The sequence below is a fragment of the Astyanax mexicanus genome, chromosome 2, assembly GCF_023375975.1.
Source record: "Astyanax mexicanus isolate ESR-SI-001 chromosome 2, AstMex3_surface, whole genome shotgun sequence".
NCBI lineage: Eukaryota > Metazoa > Chordata > Actinopteri > Characiformes > Acestrorhamphidae > Astyanax > Astyanax mexicanus.
Window position 1 is genome coordinate 22,335,001 of NC_064409.1, and position 26,178 is coordinate 22,361,178.

Sequence of the window (26,178 nt, forward strand, 5' to 3'; positions counted from 1 at the left end):
TCACTAACAATTCACTAATAATCACCATGGTTTTACAGCATTCATCAACATTCCACCAACAATCACCAACATTCCACCAACAATCACCAACATTCCACCAACAATCACCAACATTCCACCAACACTCCAACAACAGTCATCAAAAATGATCACAGTTCTATAGAAATCACTAACAATTCACCAACAATCACCAGGATTCTATAGCAATAATCAACATTCCATTAACATTCACCAAAATTTCACCAACAATCACCCACATTTCACCAACGGTCATCAACAACCATCATGGTTCTATAGAAATCACTAAAGATTTGCCAACAATTACCATGATTCTACAGCAGTAATCAAACTTCCACCAAACTTTACCAACAATCCATTAACAATTAGTAACACTTCACCCAACGGTCACCAACAATCATCACAGTTCTATAGAAGTCACTAACAGTTCACCAACAATCACCATGATTCTACAGCAGTAATCAACATTCTACCAAACTTTACTTTATCGGTAACACTCCACCAAACGGTCACCAACAATCATCACAGAAATTACTAACAAGTTGCCAACAATCACTGTGATTTTACAGCAATAATCAACATTGCGTTAACAATCAGCACTCTATTAACAATTAACAAAAAATTTAAGTAATTAACAACATTCCACCACCAACATTTAAACAGATACCACCATTTCATCAATAATCACCAACATCCCATCACCAATCATCTTAATTCTGAAGCTGTCACTGGTATTCTACCAATAATCACCACAGTTCTAAAACCATCACCAGCATTCTATCAACAATCATCAAAATCTTACAGCCATTTCCAACAATCATCTTCATTTTACAGCCATTACCAACAATTACCATGGTTCTAGTCATCACCAGCATTCTGCCAACACTCATCACATTTCTACAGCTATCACCCAAATTTCACTATCACCAACATTTAGAGCTGTTTTATTCCGATTTGTTCTCCCTGTCCTCGCTCTCCCTCTCTCTCTCTAACTCTTTCTCTTTCTCTAACATTCTCTTTTTATTCCTCCGTTTTTCATCTTTATCTTTCTGTATTGACACTGACGCATGAGTGAATGCTGTGGTTAATGACTGCGATGACAGGGACCATCTTGCTGCAAAGGCCTTGACTGCGCAACCTTGGCTTGTGTGCACACATACTCACATATAGACAGACAGACACACACACACACATAAAGACATATACACACACTTCAATTGAGCAATTTAGAAAAGAGGCAAAACCTGGCAGATATAAAAAAAAAAAAACAAGGCCATCAAAGTGCCTGAGTTTTCCTGTCCACAGGGAAGCTGGGAAATGAAATAAAAGAGATGGAATGAGAAGAGAGATGGGAAAGCTGGAAAATGGGATGATGGGAGAGAGAAAGAGAGAGAGGAACGAGAGATAGAGAGAGCTAAGAGGAGGAAGAAAGAGAGAGATTTTGTGTTTTGTTTGGCTGGATGAGCAGAAATAGAGCCGTTTTTGGCCTCCAGTAAGCTTAATTAGGATCATAGAGATTTACTGATGACTAGCATTAAAGCATCACCTGTCGTCAGAGAGAGAGAGAGCGGGCGAGAGAGAGACAGAGAGAGCGAGAGAGAGAGAGAGAGAGAGAGAGAGAGAGAGAGAGAGAGGGAGGGCGAGCGAGCAGCTGTCTGACAGGCGGGTGGCAACTTCCACTGATGGTATGGTTAAAAAAAGAACCGTCCTGTTTTTGGACACCGCATGCATGCCCACACACACCTCTTTCTCTCCCGTCGGCATGTGCAAACACACACATGCGTGCGCACACACACACACACACACACACAGACACAGACACACTTGTCAGCTCTCTCAGCTGCACATTTTTAACGGAGGAAATTACATGTTCTTCCCCCAGCTGCCTGTCAGCTAGCTGTGTGTGTGTGTATATATATATATGTGTGTGTGTGTGTGTATGAGTGTGTTTGTGTGTGTGTTTCAGTACAGAAAAAGAAGATATGAAGGATTCTCAGTCAGATCATAATTACCTGCATTTCAATGTACCTGTGTGACTCTCTGCGGCTCGGCTGAGAGGAGCCGGTTGGGTGTGCGGTAATGATCTGGTGGGCTTGTTAGTCTGTGAGTGTGTGTCAGATTCCTCTCCGGTTCTTCAGCCCAAACATACCGACCCAGCACAGCAGCACCATCATTTCCCACCAAATTCCACCGTTCACCAGGAAAAATGTCAGCGTCCAGCACAAACATCATTTACATAATTCTGCAACAGCCACCAGTATGTTACATCATTTCCTACAGCAATCATCAATGATAACCACAGAGAATGATCACTAACAATCCACCAATATTCACCTACGGTCCACCAACATGACCAACATTCCATCAACAATCACAGTTCCACCAGCAATTACTAACAGGACCCAACGTTCCACTGTAGTCACAAGCATTCCTTCAGTAAATACTAAAATCCCAGCATCACTCAGCAATATTAGAACAGCAATCACTAAAAACCTCCACCATCAATCCACCACAAAACACCAACTTTCCATAACTAATTGCCAAGCAATCACCAGCAAATACCAGCATTCTATCAATGATTATGCACATTCCACCAACAGTCACCAACATATTACTGTACCATAGTATCTCGAACACATTACATCAGACTCCATCAAACTCCACTATTTTCCTCCTTACCAAAATCCCCAAGTAAATTAGTTTGTATTTAATTTTCCAACAATCTGGGCCTTAATTAGATGAACAATAATGAGGCAAACAGACCTGTACTCAGTTGTGTTCTGATCCAGATGGGTTTTTGAGAATTAATTACCAATCAGCTGTTTGGATCAAAAGTGAAAGGCAAACATGAATCGTGTTTGATTTGTAATTGACGCTGTAACCCAGTTAATAGCTTGAGAAACTCGGAGCCGCTCGCCTGCAAGACCAAGAGTTTGCTCCTAAGTAAAAGTTGTCGTCTTTTATATACAGCTACAGACTTTCTCACTCTATATCCGCACATCCGCACAGTTTATTTCTGCGGGTTCACTTCCAGGCCGATCAGCCGCGAGCGACGCTGTGACTGACCTCACATTCACATAATACTAGCTTCACTAACAACCCCATAAGTGTCAGGGACGAGTTAGAGAGAGTGCTGAAGCATTTGAGGGCAGACGAGTTTTACTTTTCTGCTTGGAGTGATTTTTCATTTTTCCATCTCGGAGTTTCAGGGCACTGTCTTTTTGCCTTTTAGTCGCATTTCCAGCTCCGCTGGAAGCAAGACGCAGCTCACCGTTTGGTTAGCAATGACAGTGTGCGTCTGTGCCGTAGGCATGTTATTACTTTTGAGTAGGCGGTGTTGAAGAGGCAGTGCGGACGGACAAATTACACCAATCGCATGCCACTCAAGGGCTGCTGGCTTTAAGGACCAGAGGAGATGCGACAGCCGGCAAATTTCATCGTTTTCAAGCCGTTTTAATTATCGCTGCTTTTATGGGTTTATTTTGACATCGTCCTGGCAGACGTGGACTTCTGCAGGTGTTACAAATGGTAAATCAACTGATTATAATCATAATAATTGGGGAAATGAGACTGAAATCTGATTGATCTGTATATGAACAAAAGTACTGGGACAGCTGCTCATTCATTGCTTATTCAGAAATGAAAGAAATTAAAAAGAGTTAAATGTGCTTTTGTTTAGTGTCCAAGGAATGCTTTAATGTAGGTTTTGGAGCATCACTGTGAGGATTTGATGGCAATCAGCACTGACAAGATCAATAGTGAGGTCAGGATTTTGGATGATCACTGCCCCACCTTATCTCTGACTACCAACCTCATCCTAAATGTACTGGATAAAACATCTTCATTACAGAGAACACAGTGACTCGATGTTGGGGGGCTAGGGGGGTTTTATACCCCCTAGCTCACACCTGGCATTACACATGATGCCAATACATTCATGGTTATCTTCTCCAGGGAGTCCTATTCTATTGGCAGCACTTCTATACAGGGACTAAATAAACTGTGTGTATACATTTGCACATCTTTGTCTGCAGTATTATAAGGGCAATTATTAGAAGGTATAAAAAATGTATGTACAACCTAGATAAGTGCAGCCTTCAATGGATGTTATAGAAAAAAAAATACAAAAACAAAAATATATAATGATAAGTGATAACTGTTGCTAATTTTATAGTAGAAGGATCTGCGAAAATAAGCAGTTTTTGTCGTTTTTAGACATTTGGGACATTCCATTAAAAATTAAGAGGATTTTTCTCTCTCCTTTAAAATTATTTTTTTTATAAAATGAGAATTTTACTATTACACTGGATGTACTGGTCGTTCCACTTTATTCATTTCTAAGCTATTTCTCAGCTCTGTTTTTGCCTCTGTCACAGCTCCTCTGTTCCTACTGCTTCTATTTAGTGTGAACATCCAGCATCCGAGAGAGAGAGAGAGAGAGAGAGAGAGACAGAGAGAGAGAGGGTGAAAGGGAGAGAGATGGAGGGGGGGGTGTAGAGATGTTTTTATTGCTAAGCCTTGAGGTGGTCACAGTGCTGATTTAAGCTGAGGTGTTCTTTATATCAGTACGACACACAAACACACACACACACACACACACACACACACACACTCACACACGCACTCTAAAGGCCCACGGGGTGATAGAAAGTCTAGTTAAGCCATTAAGGCAGACAATTGGCTCAAATTGAGAGGGAGATGGAGAGAATGAGAGAGAGAGGGAGAGAGAGAGAGATGAAGAGAATGCTGAGGCAGGAGAGGATCCACTTGACAACTTAATCTGAGCCCCAGGACCTACACACACACATACACATTTACACACACTCACACCCACACCCACACACACATTGTAATTCCACAATCCTTAACCAGTAGAGAGAGGGCAGTGTGTGAGAGATAGCAGAGAACAACACTGAGGAAATGTCCTTCATATATTACCACCAAGCAGCCCGGGCATGCCTTTCACAGACCCTGTGTGTTTGTGTGTGTTTGTGTATGTATTTATATCTTTTTATAGGGGCCAGCCACACCCCCAGTCTGGTTTAACCTCTTGAACCCTGGACTTATTTTAGAGCTGTAACACTAAGTTAGGTAACATCTACAAATGATTCAGCAACTGCTATAATTGGTTCAGTAACTAAACAATACAATTATTTTATATCTATGATATAAAGATCAAAGAATAACTACACATGATTTAACAACTTCTATAATGATATGGTAAATACTATAAATTATCCAGTAATGTTCAAGTATCTTCTGTTAAAATTAATCACGGATTATGATTGATTGATTCAATGACAATAACTGGTTTATTATTTAAAATATATGATTCAGTAACTGCTATAAATGATTTGTTAAATAATATATGATATATTCAGCAACTGCTGTAAATTGTTTATTGTGTCTAAATGACTATTAACTACTACTAAGTATGAAAATTAGTGTTTAGTAAAGATTGTAAATAATAAGGTACTTGATACAACTGATTTAGTAGCAAAAGTAAAAGATTCAGTAACAACTTCAAATTCAAATGGAAATTACTATAAACAAATCAGTATCTACTAAAAAGATTCAGTAACTGCTTTAAATGATTCCGTACTGACTACTGTATAAATTATTTACTTATGATAATAAGTGATTAAGTAAGGACTCTAAATAATTCGGTAAACATTATAACCGACTCATAATAGTTGCAACTGAATATAATAAAGCAACTGCTATAAATGATTCAGTAACTGCTGTGGAATTAATATTGAAACTAATACATTGTAAGAGTGTAAGTATTGGTCTACTTACAGACCTTTAGGCCTCTTGCACACACACATATATATATATATATATATATATATATATATATATATATATATGTGTGTGTGTGTGTGTGTGAGCGTGTGGTGTGGTGGTCCTGCCAGGCGTCCCTATGACTTGCGCCTTTGTCTTCTTGGAGTTGGACCTCGTAAAACAGAACAATTAGCAATTGTGTGTGAGACAAGCGCGCACGCACTCACGCAGCACCCTGACACTCGCTGTCCCTTCTCTCTCGCCCCTCGCTCACTCTCGCTCTCTCTATCTCAATTTCCCTTTATCTAATTCTCCCCTCTTCCGCGCTCTCTTGCGCTCTCTCTTGCGCCCGTGGCCCCCGGGTTCGTGCGATGCTCGTTTCTCCTGCCTTTATTGCTCCTGATTGGCGTTGAGGGAGGGGGGTGCCCTTATCGCCGTGGTAACTGCTAGGGGGGATTTATTGGGAGGCGGTTGCCGTGGGGACCGGGCGCTAACCGGGCGATGTCGTTTAAATCGTTGAAAGACTTCGGCGTCTCGGCCGAGCGAATCGGCTCCTTCTGCAAGAGATGGATGAACAGAGTTCAGAGGTGTGTGCTTTCTCTCTCTTTCTCTCTGCCTCTCTCACCCTTTATTTCTCTCTCTTCCATTCTTTCTCGCTTTCCTTTATTCATTTCCCCTCGTTATCTCGCTCCCTCGCTCTGTGGCTGGATCTCTGAGCGGGGTATGGCTCACGGTGCGTTCAGAGGAATAAACCGCGTCCTCCTTTTTACACTAATTAAGAATCTGTATTGTGTTGGGTTCTTTTCTTTCTTTCCTCTGTTTCTTTCTTTCCTCTTTTTCATCTCTGTTCGTCTTGCTCTCCTGCACACATCTCACATAAGCTATGGGCCTCTCAGCTTTACTCTATGGTAGATATGCTATCCTTAGGTAGTAGTTTTAATTTTTTGGTGCACTTTTGTTCTCTTTCTTTCTTTGTTTCTTTTTTTTCTTTCTTTCTTTCTTTCTTTCTTTCTCTATCTCTTTCTTTCCTTACTGTTGGCTCTACAGTAGAAGAAGGCCTCACTGTCGTGTGGAGCCTTGTCAGGCCTTGTCATTGTGCATTGTGCACTTATTGTTCTCTCTCTCACATCACAAAATTTGTGTATATATTTTTACTCATGTCTCCTTTTTAAGTTTACAAGATCACTTTCAACCCATTATCAATTAATCAAGAATGGCATGCCATTGTGGATGGTAATATTAGCCTTTTATGATGTATTCCTGGTACACATGTGACACTGTGGATGGAGGACCTAACCCTAACCCTAACCCTAATAGTGAGACCTTATAGTGAGACCTTCATTCAATCCATACTGCTGTAAAGCTTAAGGGAAAATCTGCCAAATGTATTTTTTTTTTTTCCTAACGGTTCCTTTAAACAGCATTGGTTCTACATGGATTATGCGGTTCTAGCGGCAGGATGCGAGCAGCTGTGGTGGTGGAAGGAGGAGAAGTGCTGTGTCATTCTGCATCCTTCTCTGATTACAAATGAAGCGGGATGCGCTCAGTGTTGTCAGACTTTCACTTCTCAGTATGGATTTGGTATATTTTTGGATTCAGCAGCAAGGAGCATAACGGGGTGGGGAGTATCTCTTCCTGTCTGCCCTTCTGCTCTCATTCTCTAATTGCACACATAGTAGCATCAGTGTAGAAATGGCCACAGTATGATATACACTGCAAAAAATCCATTGGCAAAAACTAGACAAAATATATGCAAATTAAGACAAATATATGTATATAAAGCAAAAAAAAAATCTGCCAATAGGGTAAACAAAAATTTCTTAGTAAGATTTCTTACAAAAAGCAATAGCAAAGTCTCAAAATGAGTGAAGTAACATCTAAATCAAGCAAAAAAAGTCACTGTTTTTGAAAAAAAAAAAGAATCAGAATAACTTGATTGCTGCTTGATTGTGCTTATTTTGAGTTCAAATTACTTAAACTAAGGTAAAAATTCTAAGTAAGAATGATTAAGATAAGTATCCCTAAGATTTAGTTTTTTGCAGTGTAGGATTTTACAATAGTCATACATGTATACTGTATTACATAATTTCATATATTATACTTTACAAAACATTAAATATATGACTCATTATATAATATGTTATATTTGTGATATATTTAGCTTTCATAATATACAACACTGTTACACCTATACTATATACTACTTTATGCTATACTTTACTTTACTATACCTTATACTATTCTGTACTACAAACAATATGTACTACACTATGTCATTTAAATGTATATCTTTACTATGCCACTATCTATCCATCCATCCATCCATCCATCCATCCATCCATATCTGTCAATATGTACAGCCAAAATTCTGAGAATGGTCGTTTAAGTGACCATCATTTAATGTGTATAATCTTTCAGAATTGTATTGTTGGACCATAAAGTCTAGATTAGTGGTGTCTAAACTCATGTTGGACCAAAAATGAACATTGTGATTTAATTAATCGCTCAGAACTAATTATAGTTCAGCACCAGTGCCAAGTCAAATGGGTGAACCTCAGCTTAATAGGGACATTTGACCATAAGCACAAAAACATTTGGAACCGAAAGACCTTTGGTCTGAACGCTTGACACGTTCCAGAATGGGTCATGAGGAAGTGCTGTTGGCCGTGTTTTGTATGAACATCTGTTTTACTGGAGCATCTGCTATAGACGTCTCTGAGAATGTGAGAATGTAATGGTCAGTCCAAAACCGGCCGCTGGAAAGTGTTTGCTAGAGAGTGAAACCCAAAATCAGATCTAAAGCAGAGCGGCTCCCGGGTTCCCCTGGGGCCTGCCCAGCTCTGACAGTGATGTGTGATTTGTGGAGATGGAACAGGACAGTTCTAGCTGACCTTTGAAGCATTTCTGATGAAGGTCTTTTTGGAGAGATGAATATGTGTGTCTCTTTCTCACAATTAAATGTGCAAATGTTCAGTATAAGATTTTTGCTAACGCTGGCTGTTCTTAATATATATCGTAATAAAAGGTGTTCTCTGTCTCACACATCCACCACTCCCGAGAAAAAAAAAAAGAAGAAATATTCTGATACATATCGAGGATATTAAAAGACCTTAATTAAAACTAACTCTCTCGCTCGCTGTTTCTGTCTTTCTCTCCAGTAACGGCACAGCTGGTAAGATGAACGGGGCTCTGGAGCATTCGGACCAGCCGGACCCGGATGCCATTAAGATGTTTGTGGGTCAGATTCCTCGCTCGTGGTCAGAGAAGGAGCTGAAGGAGCTGTTTGAGCCGTACGGAGCCGTTTACCAGATCAATATACTGAGGGACCGCAGCCAAAACCCTCCACAGAGTAAAGGTAGGCCAAACGTGCATTCACACACACACACACACACACCCTAATGAAAAACTGTAGCTCTGCCAACTCAGTGTATATCATCACAATACCTACAATTATGAATGTTATTAATATATATATATTCCCCCTGAGAGACTGTAGCTCCGCCTCCTCAGTATATACTATCACAATACCTACATTTAGAGTATTATTAATACACAGCTCTGGAAAAAATTAAGAGACCACATCAGTGTCTGAATCAGTTTCTCTGATTTTGCTGTTCGCAGGAATCAGTTTGAGTAAAATAAACATTGTGGTTTTATTCTATAAACTACCGACAACATTTCTTCCAAATTACAAATAAAAATATTGTCATTTAGAGCATTTATTTGCAGAAAATTAGAAATGGCTGAAAAAATAAAAAAGCAGATGCAGAGCTTTCAGACCTCAAATAATGCAAAGAACATTAAACAAGTTAATTTTCATGAAGTTTTAAGAGTTCAGAAATCAATATTTGGTGTAATAAGCCTGTTTTTAATCACAAGTTTTTATGCATCTCAGCATGTTCTCCTCCACCAGTGTTACACACTGCTTTTAGATAACTTTCAGCCACTCCTGGTGCAAAAATCCAAGCGGTTTAGCTTGTGATCATCCATCTTCCTCTTGATAATATATTAGAGGTTTTCAATTTGGTAAAATAAAAAAAACAGCTCCGCCTTCTACTAGTGTGTATCACAATACCTAGATTTAGATGATATCAGATGTATATTTAGAGAGGCTGGATCAGTTCCGTGTGTCAGAAAGATGGAGTTTAATGGGGTTAATGCTTATTTTTGCAGTGGCATGTCCTTGTAATTGTCTCCACCCGTTTGGTCCATCAGTATGAGTATTCATGAGTAATTTTCTGCTTAAATAGGAACTCTCTTGTGACTAGAGAAAAAAGAGCACAGCTCTTTCATATGCAGCTTAATCATTCATTTGTGTAGCGTCAATTAAGCCAAAAACAAATATTAGCTTGCCGGTCACACACTTTCGGATGAAAGAACATTTGAATAGATTCCTGTGTTAATTCTAGTTTTTAATTGAGTCATGGTACAGTCTAAAGCTTCCAGTCATTGATATAAATGATGACAGATTTATATATCCTTTCTGGATGTCACTCACTAGCCACTTAAAAATGTCTACCTTCCGCTTCCATTCAATGACCACTTTATTAGGAACAGCTACCTTCTGTTCCTACTGACTGTTATGTTAATCATTGGTCACAAAAACAAACCATACAATTAATGTAAAATTGTAATTGAGTAATTTTCTTCATTTGTTTTAAATTTTTTTTTTACATCTGCAATTTGTTTTATTTTTGCTTAATATATTAAATATATAACATTTATTTTGGATTGACTTGTTTTTACTTATTTTTGTGATTATCTCTTATCTTTTACTATTATTCATTTATGCTGTATTTTATATTTTCTTATAATTTTTTTTCCTATAATATTTTACCCCTTTTATTGTACTTAGTGTGCTCTATTCTATCATTTTAATAATATATTCAATAAACTTCATAACATTATTATTATTATTATTATTATTATTATTATTATTATTATTATTATTATTATTTTATTATTAATATTATTTTTAGTAGTAAAATCTCTTAATATATATATTTTTATATATATAATTCCATCCCTATTTGCTCTGTATTTGGCCACATTATAAATAAGGAATACCCTCAATGTGCTTCCGTGTTTAAATACAGGTTGATTGATTAATTTATTGATTGATTAATAATGTGTGCAGCATGTGGTTTTGCATTGTATTGTTGAAAAATGCATGGGTGTCCCTGGAAAAGACGTCTCTAAGATATTAATATACACTGTGTCTATTTCGTCCTCCAAAAAAAAAAAAAGTATTGGGAATAGTGATTTCGCAATACGCAATTTCTGACTATAAGGAGAACTCAAAATCCTTAAATTTTCCAGAAAATCATCAGAGCGCCTCATAATCCGGTGCATCTTATGTATTAATTCCATCAGTCAGGTTGTAAGGACAGTGTTATACAGGAGTTTTGGTTTAGTTCTCCAGCAGTATTAGCATTAGCCGCTAACCGCCGCGCTAGATCTTTCGCTGTTCAAAGGTGAACATTATCAGACTGTAGCCTACATGTTTATTGTGTTGAAAACAAGCTACATGGGACGAACCGCTAGCTGATAGCGCCATGGTTTACCAAAACAATCAGGGTTCCTCAGTGTAGCACTGTGGGGCTGTGTACACTACCGCTAAGCGCTGCTGCTAACCGCACAAAAATATTGGAAATCTTATTGTATACGGAAGCACTTTACTCATCCAAATAAACTTTTTTTCAGGTGAGAAATCTTTAAGATCCAGGGATTAACATCCAGCGCTCGTTTTTTTAAAGAATTACAGTTTTGTTTATTTAAGCGCTCACAGCGGCAAGACCTGCTGAATAAATGCACCTTATAATCCGGTGCAGCTTATGTATGAAAATAGACCAGAAAATAGACGTTCATTGATGGTGCGCCTTATTAAGATCCTTGTAGTCTGTAAAATACGAAGTAAAAAAGACAAAACATGAAATATCTTGTGTTCATACTGTCTATAATCAAATAAAAAGCAGTTTTGTGATTGGGAGTTCTATACATATTAAATTCTTCTGTCAATATTATCTGAGTTCTAATATTATTACACTTTTTAACCCTGCAAAATGGATTTTGGACGCAAAGTTTTCACATCAGCAGGGCCCTGCTGTGTTTTGTGGTCTGGATGTCTGCATGTGATGTAGAATCAAAACACAAAGAAAATAATTTGATGTGCTTTCTGTCCAGATGTAGTTGAGCGCATTATAAGCCTAGGGTAGGGATGAGGAGCATTCCATATTTTTCAACTGTACGCTTCAGGCTGTTGATACGAGTTTTTTTTTGGCTTTCTGACTGAGATAAACAGTCCATTTGGTTTAATGCTCAGTGTGTTGTTATTTCAGATGAATTCATTCTGACTGAAGATCGCAAAAGAAAAAGCGTGGTGCAGAAAATGATGTAGCAAATGAAAATATCTTAAATATGGGTCATAAATCTTTAATACCCCCTTCATGAGATTATACTGTATTGCACTTTGTGTCTACAATTGTTGCCGACAATGATCTGATGAAATGATTTTACACTCTTTTTTTTTTGCTGTTAACTTTTTAAATATATTGCGTTTTTGGTAGTGTTGATATATTTTTTGTAAATTAGGAGTCAGTTCATGTTCTTTGCTCATTTGAAGACACAAAGTGAAAGGAAACAGTTTTGTAGTTGAGAAGGATCTCGCTGTGGAGAAATATCAAACGTGTTTAAGCTAGTAATGTTTAATGTATGATAAATGTCTCGTGGCTTTGTTGGCGTGAGTTTGAAGACGTATTTGAGGGAAATAAAACACTCCTGTGCTTTGAAGCACTGAGACGCTTGACTAGCTTGAAACTTCTGTTACTAAAAGCTTGAAAAAGGTTGTTTTTCACAGTTTCATTCTCACACAGAATTTTAATGTATGCATTTGGTTGGAGTGTGTCAGAAAATTAGGACGCCCCATCAAACTTTTGCTCTTTTTAAACATATTTAAAAATATGAACATTTCATCCTCATGTGAAAAATATTTAGAGACGGAGGTAATATAATTAAATATGTACAACTGAAGAAATTATGATAAACATCATTTATGAAATGTAACTTATTCAAATGTATTTAGAATTTTGGGCATTTTTTCTGGTTATTTCCACATCAGACAGATAATTAAAAATAGTATGTCCTCCTTTTATAAGAATGTGTTTTAAGTCTTGAGTGTGAGTGTGTGTGTGTGTGTGTGTGTGTGTGTCTGGGGCTCAGGTTTCATCAGGCCTGTGCCCTCGGCTGATTTAGGGAAGGTCACTAAACACGGCTTCAGGTGCTTTAGCTAAATTATACACAGTTACTGAACAAATCCTTCAGTAAAAAAAGAGGAGTGCTCTCTCACCTCTCTCACCCCCTCTCGGTCTCTCTCTCTTTCCATTTCTCTCTCTCTCCATCCCTCCCTCCCTCCCTCCCTCTCTCACCCTTCTATCTCTCATTCTCTCACCCAAACCTCCCTCTTGTTATCTCTCTATCTCTTTCTCTCTCCCTCTCTCATCGTTCTAGCTCTCATTCTCTCACCCAAACCTCCTTCTTGTTATCTCTCTATCTCTTTCTCTCTCCCTCTCTCACCCTTCTGTCTCTCATTCTCTCACCCAAACCTCCCTCTTGTTATCTCTCTATCTCTTTCTCTCTCCCTCTCTCACCCTTCTGTCTCTCATTCTCTCACCCAAACCTCCCTCTTGTTATCTCTCTTTCTCTTTCTCTCTCCCTCTCTCACCCTTCTGTTTCTCATTCTCTCACCCAAACCTCCTTCTTGTTATCTCTCTATCTCTTTCTCTCTCCCTCTTTCACCCTTCTATCTCTCATTCTCTCACCCAAACCTCCCTTTTGTTGTCTCTTTCTCTTTCTTTCTCCCTCTCTCACCCTTCTGTCTCTCATTCTCTCACCCAAACCTCCCTCTTGTTATCTCTCTATCTCTTTCTCTTTCCCTCTCTCACCCTTCTATCTCTAATTCTCTCACCCAAACCTCCCTTTTGTTGTCTCTTTCTCTTTCTTTCTCCCTCTCTCACCCTTCTGTCTCTCATTCTCTCACCCAAACCTCCCTCTTGTTATCTCTCTATCTCTTTCTCTCTCCCTTTCTCACCCTTCTGTCTCTCATTCTCTCACCCAAACCTCCTTCTTGTTATCTCTCTATCTTTCTCTCTCCCTCTCTCACCCTTCTATCTCTAATTCTCTCACCCAAACCTCCCTCGTTATCTCTCGTCCCTTTACTCTCCTTTTTTTAATTTTACTATGTCTATCTTACCCTCTATCCTCCCTTTCTTACCTTTCTTTCTCTCCTTTTTTACTTTCACTCTCATTCTTTCTTTTTACCCTTTTCTTTCTTTGTTCTTTTTCATTTTTGTCCTTCCCCTTTTCCACCCTTTCTCTATCCATCTTCTATTAATCTTAAATTCTTTCTCTTTCTATCCCTCTCTCAATTCTTTCTTAGCCACTTGCACTCTTTTTTCTCTGTCTTCTATCTGACTCTTTCCCCATAACTCCCTCTGTTCCTCTCTCTGTCTCTCTCCTATTCTTTTTCTTCACTCCCTCCTTAAGTCACATTCTCTCATTCCTTCTCTTTCTGTTGTTCAATGTTTTTCTCATTTTCTCTCTTTCCTTTTTTTCCTTCCTTTTTCCTCTTTCCATATCTTTTCAGATTTTAGTCACTTATTTTTTTCCGCTTCTCTGCTGTTGTCTCTCATCCTCTCTTTTTCCCTCTCTTCATCTTCCCCTCCCTTTCTCTATATCTTTTCCCCTCTCATTTTCTCCTTCTCTCTCTCTCTCTATCTCGTCCGGTGTGTCAGTGTAAGAAGTGGGACATGGGACGATGGGGAGGTGCCTCTAAACAGATCACCCTGTGTGTGTGTCTGTGTGTGGAATGAAGATGTAGAATATAAATGTACCCGAAGGAAAGAAGCAAGAATTGTTTATCAGAGCTCAAGATGCACAAACACACACACACACACACACACACACACACACGTACGGGTGCAGAAACAGGTTGGCCCTTGTTGATTGAATGATGTGAGAGCGGTCGGGGCTGAATGGAGCTCAGCAGCTGTGTGTGCCTCTTTACTAAAGATGTATTCCTTTGAAGTCCCTAATACACCCCCTCCCCACACACACACCCATCCGCACCCCCCACTCACACACACACTGTGTGCACCATGGTGAATGAATGAAGCAGTGTGAACACATCCTTTTCAGTCACACAGTGCTGAGACTGAATAATACAGGTGTGTGTGTGTGTGTGGGTGTTGTGCCTTCAGAGGTCTGGTACAGGCCTATTATGCTAATGTATTAAAATGTATTCCAATATATGTGTGTGTGTGTGTGTGTGTGTGTGTGTGTGTGCGTGTGTGTTTGTGTGCATTACAATAGTTCAGGTGTGAATCTTTGAAATAAATAACAGAATTTCGAATTATTTTTTTAATTGAATCAATTTAAATGTTTCATTTGGACCTTTGACAGATAAAGTAAAAATATAAATTCCATATGATAACTGACACATCAAACATATTGTTTTATTCAGATATTTGTATAGACCCAGACAAGTAACTGATTATTTTTACTTTTTTGTTTTACACAAATCTAGTAGATTTTTTTTTTCTTCTAGACAGTAAAGGGATTTACTCCAACAAATAGCGTATATCAGTTTAGCTTTGTGTGTGTATGTGTGTGTGTTGATTGAATTATGATGTATTTGGTTTCTGCTGAAGCGTCACAGCCGATTAGAGCAGCCATTAGCTTTGTTAGCTCTGTACCCAGGACCAATTACTCACTAGTCGCAGGTTAAACTGTGTGTTGGTGTGTGTGTGTGTGTGTGTGTGTGTGTGTTTAGTAGAGTTATTCTCTGAATTGTTTTTGAGTTTTTTTTTGGAAGTTAAAATCAAGAGCAGGTCTGACTTAATAAATATTTCTTTACTAGTTACTACTAGCGTGTGTGTGTGTGTGTGTGTGTGTGTGTGTGTGTGTGTGTGTGTGTGTGTGTGTGTGTGAATGCTGGGAAGTAGGCTGTTTTGGCCATTGAATATGCTGTACTGCTGCCAGGCATGAATGAGTCCATGTTTAATTCTGCCAAAGTCTCTCTCTCTCTCTCTCTCTCTCTCTCTCTCTCTCTCTCTCTGTAATCACTTGGCTGTGTGTGTGTGTGTGTGTGTGTGTGTGTGTGTGTGTGTGTGTGTGTTGGACAGTGAAGAGTTGGAGAGTGTGTGTTGTATTCCCATTCTGCTGTAAATCAGTTCATAAGGGTATATTCATCAACTTAACAATACCAAAGATCATTTCTGTTTACAGCTAAGATTAACTAAGCTACTGAGGTACCATGCTTTAGTTTAATAGACAATAAAATAATGTTTTAAATGCTATTTGGACCCAAACAAGAACATAAATGTGACGAGACTGCTGAATGACAGCGAGTACACACGTGTCACACATCTAGCTACACTAACATTAGCCCACTGGCTAAACAGCTCATTAGATTACAATGGCTATTTTCCACCAATTTCACTCAAAAAAAAAAAAAAAAATCACAAAAATCAAACTGTGTTCAGAATTTGATAAAAAGTGACTCTTAGTTCAACCAACAGCAAAATGCCACATGATCACTAATAGTATAATTAACTAGCTTGACTACAACTTGACTTCTGCTATTTCATGTAGTGCAGACAGTAGTTTTAGCCAATGCTACCTGTCAATCACTTATTTCCTAAGTGTATCCCCACCTCCTTATGATATCCCCCTGAGACCCAGGCATTTTTTGGTCTGAATTTTAAAATTCTTCTAGCTATTTGGGATTAGCAGAACCTAAAAGTGTAACAGCTAAACTTTGTCTTTACACAGGAAGTCGTTTTTGCAAAAAAAAAAAAAAAGTCCTCATATGGGGACAGTTGTTTATTTTAACATTAAACATTATTCTTGCCATTTGCGATCAGAAGAACCCAATTAGTTAAAAAAAACAGCATTGTAGCTTTGATTAGAATTTGTATAATGCCTTTGTTTTTCATCTGTACTGACTATAAAAACTTTCGACTGGGATTCCTGCAATCTTTTTTTTAATCAATTTAGTATACTGTTGTCAAAGGTTGCTGCAGAGAAGTAGAAATGTAGGATAATATAGCAGAATAAGGTGTCAATAATTAGCACAGAGAAAACTGTTGGAATTAGACCCTAAAGATGGAATTTCAGCATAGAGTAGAAAATTCTTAGAAAAAATTGGGCGTGGTTGTTTTGTCATTGAAACATAAGGATGGGCGGAGCCACACAGTATACTGCAACTCACCAGAGGAGGCGATAGGCCATGGTGGCTTCACTTTTGAGAGACATAGCGCTGTCCATGTTGCTTTATCACAATTCTGATTAAATATCATCATGTCTAAAGCATCACTAAAGCCTGGATGGGCTGGCTTTAGTCCAGCCCCCACAGCGCCCTCTATGGGCCTCTCTGAGTTAAACTGTAACAGCTGTGGTGTACATAAATTCTGAGGTGTTAAAAAAGAAAATTCACACCACCACACACATTTACAGCATTCACATTTCGCAGGCTTTGATCTTGGCTTTGACAGCAATCCGCTTGAGACATCACACACACACACACACACACACACACACACACAGATAGGCAGAGTGTAAAATCACGTACACTGCAGTGTATTTCCTGGTTGTGGCTAAGAAGGGAATTTTATGGTGCTTAAAGGATAAATATGCAAGAAGAGAGAGGTCATGAATGCAGAACGCACTCAAACACACACACACACAAACACATACACACTTTACTAAAATGACAGCATCTACTTTTCTAAGAAAGCTCCACACTAGATGTCGAAATGTTTATTTTTGATTAGTTTTACCACTGCAACCAACCACAAAGATACTGGATGGAGCAACATAATCACTTCAGAGAATCCCACAGGTTCTCCGAAACCTTTTTTGAGCATGACAGACTGTTCTATTGGTCAGTTCCTTTCTATGAAGAAGCTGCGAGAGCAAAGGGTGCAGCTTAAAGTAGCTTTACATAAGAACTCTACAGTTTACACCACTGCAGTATATAGAAATCAAGCTTCGAGTGCCACCTCATAGACAGCTGTACACATGCTTTTGCAGACAAGCTGAGAGATCCAGAAGCAGCATCTGAAGAAAGAGGAGTATGTGGACTGAGGCAGTAGACTAGAACTACAGGATTTATACTAATTTATAGAACAGTTAGTTCCGACCTCACAATCTGATTCGGTCGAGAAGTGTTCTAGCTGTGATGATATTTGTGATAACATAACGGCCTTCTCACACTAAACCTGTATCACTCTGCCAACGCGTTGCAGAGTAACGGCGTATATACACAGGACAGCTTAGAATCATCAACGGCATCAGTGGCAGCGTTAGCTTAGCATAGGCTAGCGCTCAACCACGGCACGCTTGCCCGCAGCGCTGGCTGTCTTTTGTAGAAAAAAGGGAAAGAAAATCACTCGGCTAATGCCGTCTGACAGCCAGAACGCTAACCAGCCAGGCTAGGTTAAGTTAATGCTGAGCTAAAGCAAGCTACGCTAACCTAACCACAGTTCAGCCGGCTAGCTAAAACCAACACCACCCAGCAAAACAAGCAGAAATGCTCAAAAATGGGCAGCGTTCACCTGAAGACGACTCCACGGAGCAGGAGAGGAGAGTATTAGCGTTATTTCACGCTCCTAACGTCACCATCTTCGCTTATTCCCAATTTTGCTTTCAAGCTAACTTTTGTGATGTTAGTCTGTATAAACCATACACCGTTTTGTAGTTAAGTTTCAGTTCTGTTTCAATTGTGGTGGAACTACTTTTTGGCGGAAGGCACAGTCCATATAAAGCATATTCATTCTTAATTTCTTAAAGTTCTTTGATTTATTTTCTTTATTCATTTTGTAAAAAAAAGAAACTGTTATATAAAAGCAATAGAACAAAATGTCTAGCTAGTTACATAGTGCAGTAGCAGCTTTCCTCCACCTATAACAGTCAGTGGAGCATCATCATGATTCCAAAATGGCTAATGTAGCTGTAAAATATCATAACTCATTGATTGGAAAAATTGTTTTTTATATTTTGGGCATGTGGTTTAAGTCTCTGTATTGCATACTGTGTATTGTGCTCAGTTGGTCTCTCGCTCTCTCACACACACACACACACACACACACAGATTTTATGCACTATACAAAGGGAAAAGCAGAACAAATATAAAGTTCTGCTCTGATTGCCCCCCACCCTCAACAGTTTCTCTCCTCTCTCCATTTTTTTTTTCACTCTATTTCACATTCTCTTTCTCTCTCTCCCATCTTTTTCCTTCTGTGTTGTTTGGCACTGACACTCTTCCCTCTCAGCAGGAAGCCAAAAGAAAAGAAAAGATCAAATCCAGTTGTGTTTTCCGCTCATTTAAAATGTTCTCTTTGCCTCTCTCTCTCTCTCTCTCTCTTTCTCTTCTCCAGGGTGCTGTTTTGTCACGTTTTACACACGGAAAGCTGCCCTAGAGGCCCAGAATGCACTGCACAACATAAAGACCTTAACTGGGGTGAGTTTCTGAGTTCCTATTTACTCATTATTGTTTATTTGCTTGTTTGTTTGTTTGTCACTGATTAAGCATGCTGCAGTTTGTTTGTTATTGTGCAAACCCGAGTAGATCAATGATTTTGTACAATTGGGTAGGATTTTACTCCTATAATTAGTGGTGTAACAGATCCCAAGTCTTAGGAACGAATCAGATCAAGGTTTTAGGCACTGGGGTACTGATTTCGTCACTGGTCCACGACCAATTCTTCCAATACTTCCAATTTTACGCATTACAGCACTCCTTATCAAGCTATACTGCCTGACCAAAAAAAGTCGCCATCTGGATTTAACTAAGCAGTTGATCTGGGGTTGATTCTGCAGTTGGTCAGGTTTAGATTCAGCAACAGTATGTGCTGAAAGAATGAGGTCAGCTGACTACCTGAATATACTGAATATAGACCAGGTTATTCCATCAATGGCTTTTTCCTCCATGATGGAACAGTTATATTCAAAGATGACAATGCCAGGATTCATGGTGCTGGAATTGTAAAAGAGTGATTCCTAACCCTTAACCTCATTGAGAATCTTTGGGATGTGCTGCATGGAGAAGACTTTGTGCAGTGGTCAGACTTTACCATCATCAATGCATCAAGATATTGGTGAAAAATTAATGCAACACTGGATTGAAATAAATCTTGTGGCATTGCAGAAGCTTATTGAAACAATGTTGCAGTAAATGCGTGACAAATTAAAGCTCAAGGCGGTCCAACCAAATATTAGAGTGTGTGCCAGGCAGGAATGGTGCTAGATACACCTTCCAATATATAAGTGCAGTGGTGAATCAATATTATATCACAACTATTTACAAACACCCTGACTGAGAGATGTTTTAGGAGCATCTTGGGTGACAATAACTTCAGAACACTTCAGAAATCAGTAGCATTTTCAGATGTTTTAGATTAAAAAGATTAAATGTCTGTATTGTGACAATGCCCCTGGGGACAGAGACACAGACAGGAATAATGCCAAAATGCATAGTCGATCATGCATCTGCTTTAAGCGCTCACAAGCGCTTAAAGCAGATGCATGATCGGCTATGCATTTTGGCATTATCACCCAAGACATTTTAATGTTCACACCACAATTATAATGTGGTCATACGCATCTCTGATCACATCTGATTGTGATCGGTTTTAATGATCGGATTGCGATGCTTTTCCTGTATCCCGTCCACACCTGTAGCTTGTGATGGACACTGATAATCAGATCACCCAAGACACAAGGCCTTGTGTGAATAGGGCCTTTGATTTGCCATATTAGTAGTAAATAAGCCAGTATGTAGCCAGTATGTTAATTCTATTGTGTAGACACACACACACACACACAAATCCACCAAAACCCCCGAATCAGCTAATCAGCTAATCCTGCAGTGCAGGTTTTCTAACTGTGTGAATGAAGAGGTTTTCATTAGCATCTGAAACATGAAGAAAAGACAGAAAAGATCAGCATCAATTCCCTCAATCTCTCACCGCTAATCAGTGTGCGCTCAGAAGGCTGTGTGTAAGTGTATGAGTGCGTGTGTGAGTGTGTGTGTCCTCTCTTGTTCTTGACTCTTAGCTAAGGACGAACGAGAGCTAATCTAGGACGTGTCCTTAAGAGTGCCCTGCAGCTGCTCGCTCTTTTTTTCATCTCTCCTTTTTTCCCCCCTCTTTCGCTTCCTCTCTGCATTTAGATATACACTCTATATGGACAAAAGTATTGGGACACCTGTTCATTCATTGCTACTTGATTTATTATTTTATTGCATCAACAAAAAAAAGAAAAAAGCATTAGTGAAATCAGGATGTTGGATGATCACCACCTCAAAGATACTGGACGGAGCTCTATTACTCGATAGAACACAGCGGCATTAGGCCATCTAGGTCATCATATGATGTAGTGCTGGGCAATTATGGTCTAAAAAATAATCTTAAATTTTTTCACAAAAAAAAAAAATAGATTTCCGATTTTTTTTATATATATATATATATATATATATATATATATATTACGTATATATAATTTACATTTACACACAGCGGAGAAACTCACACACTGACGGATTACACTTCAGAACGCGAGAATTGAGAAATAACGAACTAAACGAGTCACAGAAGAAACTGAAGGAGAGATGACGCAGCAGTTTTTAGAAACGATTTATTAATTTATTTCTAGCAAAATAGATGCTTTATCCCACCGGGTGTTTGTGTCGAAAGCTCTGGAACTTTTTTCAGTACGAGCTCAGTCCTCGGACTGAATGTTTATAAAATATGTGCGGGTTGGTCTGTGGGAGGCACCGTTAACCGAGGTAGAACAGATAAACACTTCAGAAATCAGTAGCATTTTCAGATGTTTTAGATTAAAAAGATTAAATGTCTGTATTGTGACAATGCCCCTGGGGACAGAGACACAGACAGGAATTTCGTGAACTTAAAACGTATCTTTATTAAGTTTCAAGTGCTGTTCACCAAAACCCAAAACAACTTAAAACATAATTATGTTGGCCCAGTGGGGCTCTAGTCACTTAACTTGTGACTTCCAGTCTTTTAAGGGTCCGTTCTTCCTCAGCCTTCCTCTCACCAGTATCATCTCTCTCGAGGGAGGGCTGAGGCTTTATGCTGGTCCCAGTCCCTGCTCAATCAGTCCCGATGCTGACCAGCTGGGACAGGCAGGGGCTGCATGTCATGGCGAGGGGCGAAACCACGGCTCCCCCGTCTCCGCATGTCACAATATGTCCAATCGCGATTACTCCATTTTGAAAATCACATTAAAACAGTTAAAAATTCGAATTAACCAAATGAATCGTGAAAATCGCCCAGCACTAACACAATACATTGCCCACAATAATAATGACATCATGACATCATGATACTTTAATTCTGTAATACGCAATATATCCCCACACAAAACTTTATGATATTTACGGCATCTGTGATACTAAAGAGGACAAAACACCGAATATCAGGAATTATGCAGGATTTACTGCTGTCAGTTTTGTTCACAGAATTTTGTCAACCAATTTGAGAACCAATATTTCTCATCGCAAGTTTACCCTGTTCATTTGATTAGCGCCACCACATGGAATAATGAAGCAGTAACCTTAGTAAGTGAAATTGGTGGGCAAGTCTTGGTATAGGGAGTTTAGAGCGCCTATATTTCAATATAAATAGCAATATTAAATGCCACCTATCTAAACAACACGATATATCACTGTATTGATATACTGTCCCAATCCTAGTGTCTGCTAGACTTAAGGTGGGCAGCTTTTCACCAGACTGCCTGTTAAAACCAGTGGTCCGAGCAGTAGAAACATAGGCATCAACCCAGTAGTTTTTAAATCAGAACATCAATATGAATTTATTTTCATTCTCCTTCCGAGTTCTTGTTTAACACAAGAGGGTTCGAATCAGTGAGTATGAAGCTATATCGATTTACAGACAAGCCTGTCAATATTAACTGTATATGCTGTGTTTGCATGAGAGAAAAGAGAGAAGAACAAAATGCATGTGTAATTGTTTTCACAGCAATTATACTATAATTATTTGCTCAATTATGATAGTAAATGGAGTTTGCAATTGAGCCCTTCATAAATATATATATATATATAATAACAGCTTTTTTCACAGAAAAGATAGCCCGGTTATTGGTGCATGTTTGTTTTTTCACAGTATGTGTCCAGTAGCACTTAAGCTTTAACGCATCCTATTCATTTTAATAGAGAGAGCCAGCACATGACATGGTGCATGCTGGGTTGCATTATGTCAAACGCAGCCCTGCTGCCCGGTGAAAAAGTTCAACAGAGGTCAACTTTATTCAAATAAATATGGCCGCCATGCTTCGTTCAGCCAATCGGGGAAGAATAGGCTGCAACGTCACAAACATATGAGAACTACGTAAACAGAACAGCCTATATAATGTGGTTCAAATAACAATGAGGTTGATTAAAAAAGAATAATAATCGTATCATTGCTTACTTCTGTTTAGGGCTGCAACTAATGACTATTTTAGTAGTCGAATAATCTGCTGATTATTTGTTTGATTATTCGATTAGTCGCGATTATTTTTTGTCATGCTTTCCATTTGTACTTCCTACTGGTAATGAGAGTTAAACGTTTTGGCCCCAAGACCAATTTTGAAGTACATTCTAATAGTTTAACGTACTTATATTAAACAAAAAATTACAGTATATTATAGGAAACATTCATACAGAGTAGATGATGTTTAGGAGATTCTAGGTATTTTTTACTTTTTTTCTTACTTTTTCCAGGGAGATACCTCCCTGAAATTATTGTTTGTCTAAGAATTTTTTTTTTTTTTTTTATTAAAGTCTGTAGTTACTATAACATATAACTTAATTTTAATGGGGTGGACAGAGTACAGTATCTCTCTAACACTTATCCAGCGAACGTTAAGTTTAACTAATGTTAGTAATGAGAGAAGCCTGTTTAAACTTACCTCAGCAGCTGTCTGCAGTAATTTAACTCACCGCCGCTAATATAGAAGTCAGTGTTCGAACTGTACAGAACTAACAAAGACTGACTGTAGAGTTTTGTGTAGATAAATGTAGACTAATCGTTGCAGCGCTACTTCTGTTGCTTTTTATTTGAGTTCAAAAACGGCACAGACACGCCCAAGCCCACATGGCGAGCTCAGAGATCCGTTGAAGACAAGTGCTAGTGGACACGTAACGTAAGTGTTTTATTTTGAGCTGTGTTTATGTAAATGAAAGACGCTGTACAAGTAAAGAATAAAGAGTCGTTTCAGTTATACAAGCCTGAAAGGGTTAAACACACTAAAACAGCAACAGCTCAACTGATTGCAGCTCTAATCAGATCCGTTCATGTTGCCAGTGAGTGCTCACACACACACACACACACACAAATACAACCACACACACACACACACACACACACAGTTGCTTGGCATGATGCAGCTGGGTTCAGCATCTCTGCTGAGCAATGATGATGAGGATGATGATTCGTTATGGTTAATTCACAGTCAGTCTTGTGTGGCGTGTGCATGTGCGTGCATTCATATAAAGCGTCAACCTATAAAATACTTCCACTCAAGAGATGATGTTCATTTGTGTGTGTGTGTGTGTGTGTGTGTGTGGCTTTTGGCACTTTTGTGTCCTGGAGGATCAGCTTTCTTTGGAGGATGATGGCACCATGGCAGACCATCAGAGAGAGAGAGAGAGAGAGAGAGAGATGAGTACGAGTGTGTGTTGGAGGGTTTTGCTGGGTGTTCTGTGAAGGTTCTTAGTAAGGGGCTTAGAACACATCAAAGACCCTTTAAACCAAAATCCCTTACACTACATACTGAGTCAGTGTGTGTGTGTGTGTGTGTTCTTGAGGTCATGTGTGTGTAGAGAGCTGCATGTTTATATCTGATACATGGCTGCATGTTTATAACCTGACCTACCTGAATAGTTCTAAACACTGCCACCCAGAATTCTCCCTGTAACTGTGTGTGTGTGTGTGTGTGTTTGTGTGTCTGTGTGTATGTGTGTGTGCGCATGTATATTTAATGGGCTTTGGAGATGCTTAAAGGTGGAGAGCTTGATCTCTGTAATTAGTGGCATGCTCTTTAGTGAATGTGTAGCTGTGTCTCTGTGTGTGTGTGTGTGTGTGTGTGTGCTGGAAGGGTGAAAATGTGAAATGTGAACAGGTGATAAATCTAAAGCATCTCCAGCAGCTTAGCAGGCCTGCTTAACATGCAGCTAAAGCCACACACACACACACACACACACACACACACACACACACAACTGTCTCTGTTATGAAGCATCCAGTTACTCAGATTGCTCAATACCTGCAATACATACACTCAGAATACACTTAAATGAGTGTTTTCTCATATTGTAAATGTAGCAATTGTTGAACTTAAATTGGATCAAAACCTCATGTTGAAAGGATCAATAAAAAGGCTACAACATGACTGCCATTTTAAGATAAGAAGGATTTTTTCTTTTATTGTTGTTCTATTTTTTTTCTGACACCAATAATACATTAACGGTAACAATATCACTTACCGTATTTTTCACATTATAAGGCGCACTTAAAATTGTGAGGAACAGTAAAGCCACTTTGCTGAAGTGCAGCATTATACAGGAGTTTCAGTTTAGTTCTCCAGCACCTGGGCTGGAGCAGTATTAGCATTAGCGCTAACTGCGCTAAGTGAGTATATAATAAGACTATAGCCTGCGTATTTACAGAGTTGAAACAAGCTAAGTGGGATGAAACGCTAACTAATATTGTACCCTGGCTTACCGGAACACTCCGCAGTGTAGCGCTGTCAGGCTTGCAGTTAGCTTTAGCAGTTAACCGCTAATGCTAATGCTGCTGCACCCAACCTTAGTGGAAGCTTACAGTAAACAAACGGAAGCACTTTACTCACCCAAATAAACAGTGTTTAGTAGAGAAATCTGTGTAGATTAACATCCAGAGCTCGTTTTGCTTTAAAAGAAAATGTTTTTTAAGAATTATAGTTTTGTTTACTTACTTTAGCTTAGCTTTACTTAGCTTAGTTAGCCCTCCACCACCAACCCGCAGCGAGACCTGCTGAACATGGCGACACCCCTGTTCCTTACTGGTGTAGCACAATGTGCCTTAAAATTTGGTGTGCCTTATAGTGCTAAAAATACGATACAATAAAGGTACTTACTCTGACACATCACAGGTTTATTTTGCTGCTTCACTGACTGTTATAGAGAGGATGGAGGCTCCATAATTCTCACTCTGGGCTGGAATGCTGCTACTGCATGTATCTTGGTGGAGCTGTACAAGACCTCTCTCCAGAGTTGTGTATCGCTGCATAACCATATTAGTGTAAAATCCTTTAATA

The 26,178-nt window shown here is 39.0% G+C and overlaps 1 protein-coding gene and 1 long non-coding RNA gene across 24 annotated transcripts in view; one reads left to right on the forward strand and one right to left on the reverse strand.

Annotated features, from left to right (window-relative positions):
- celf2 (cugbp, Elav-like family member 2) overlaps positions 1–26,178 on the forward strand; it is a 198,404-nt gene that overhangs the window by 127,712 nt on the left and 44,514 nt on the right. For all 23 annotated transcript variants that reach the window (XM_049473836.1, XM_007234989.4, XM_022671581.2 and 20 more), the window contains 2 exons: positions 8,961–9,157; positions 19,236–19,318. In XM_049473836.1, the coding sequence (XP_049329793.1) occupies positions 8,961–9,157; positions 19,236–19,318 (280 nt within the window). The remainder of the gene's footprint in view (positions 1–8,960; positions 9,158–19,235; positions 19,319–26,178) is intronic.
- On the reverse strand, positions 13,210–13,765 carry LOC125796422 (uncharacterized). The gene is made up of 3 exons (XR_007435351.1): positions 13,698–13,765; positions 13,404–13,625; positions 13,210–13,255 (listed from the first exon to the last, which is right to left on the reverse strand). It is a non-coding gene; the product is annotated as an uncharacterized LOC125796422 (long non-coding RNA).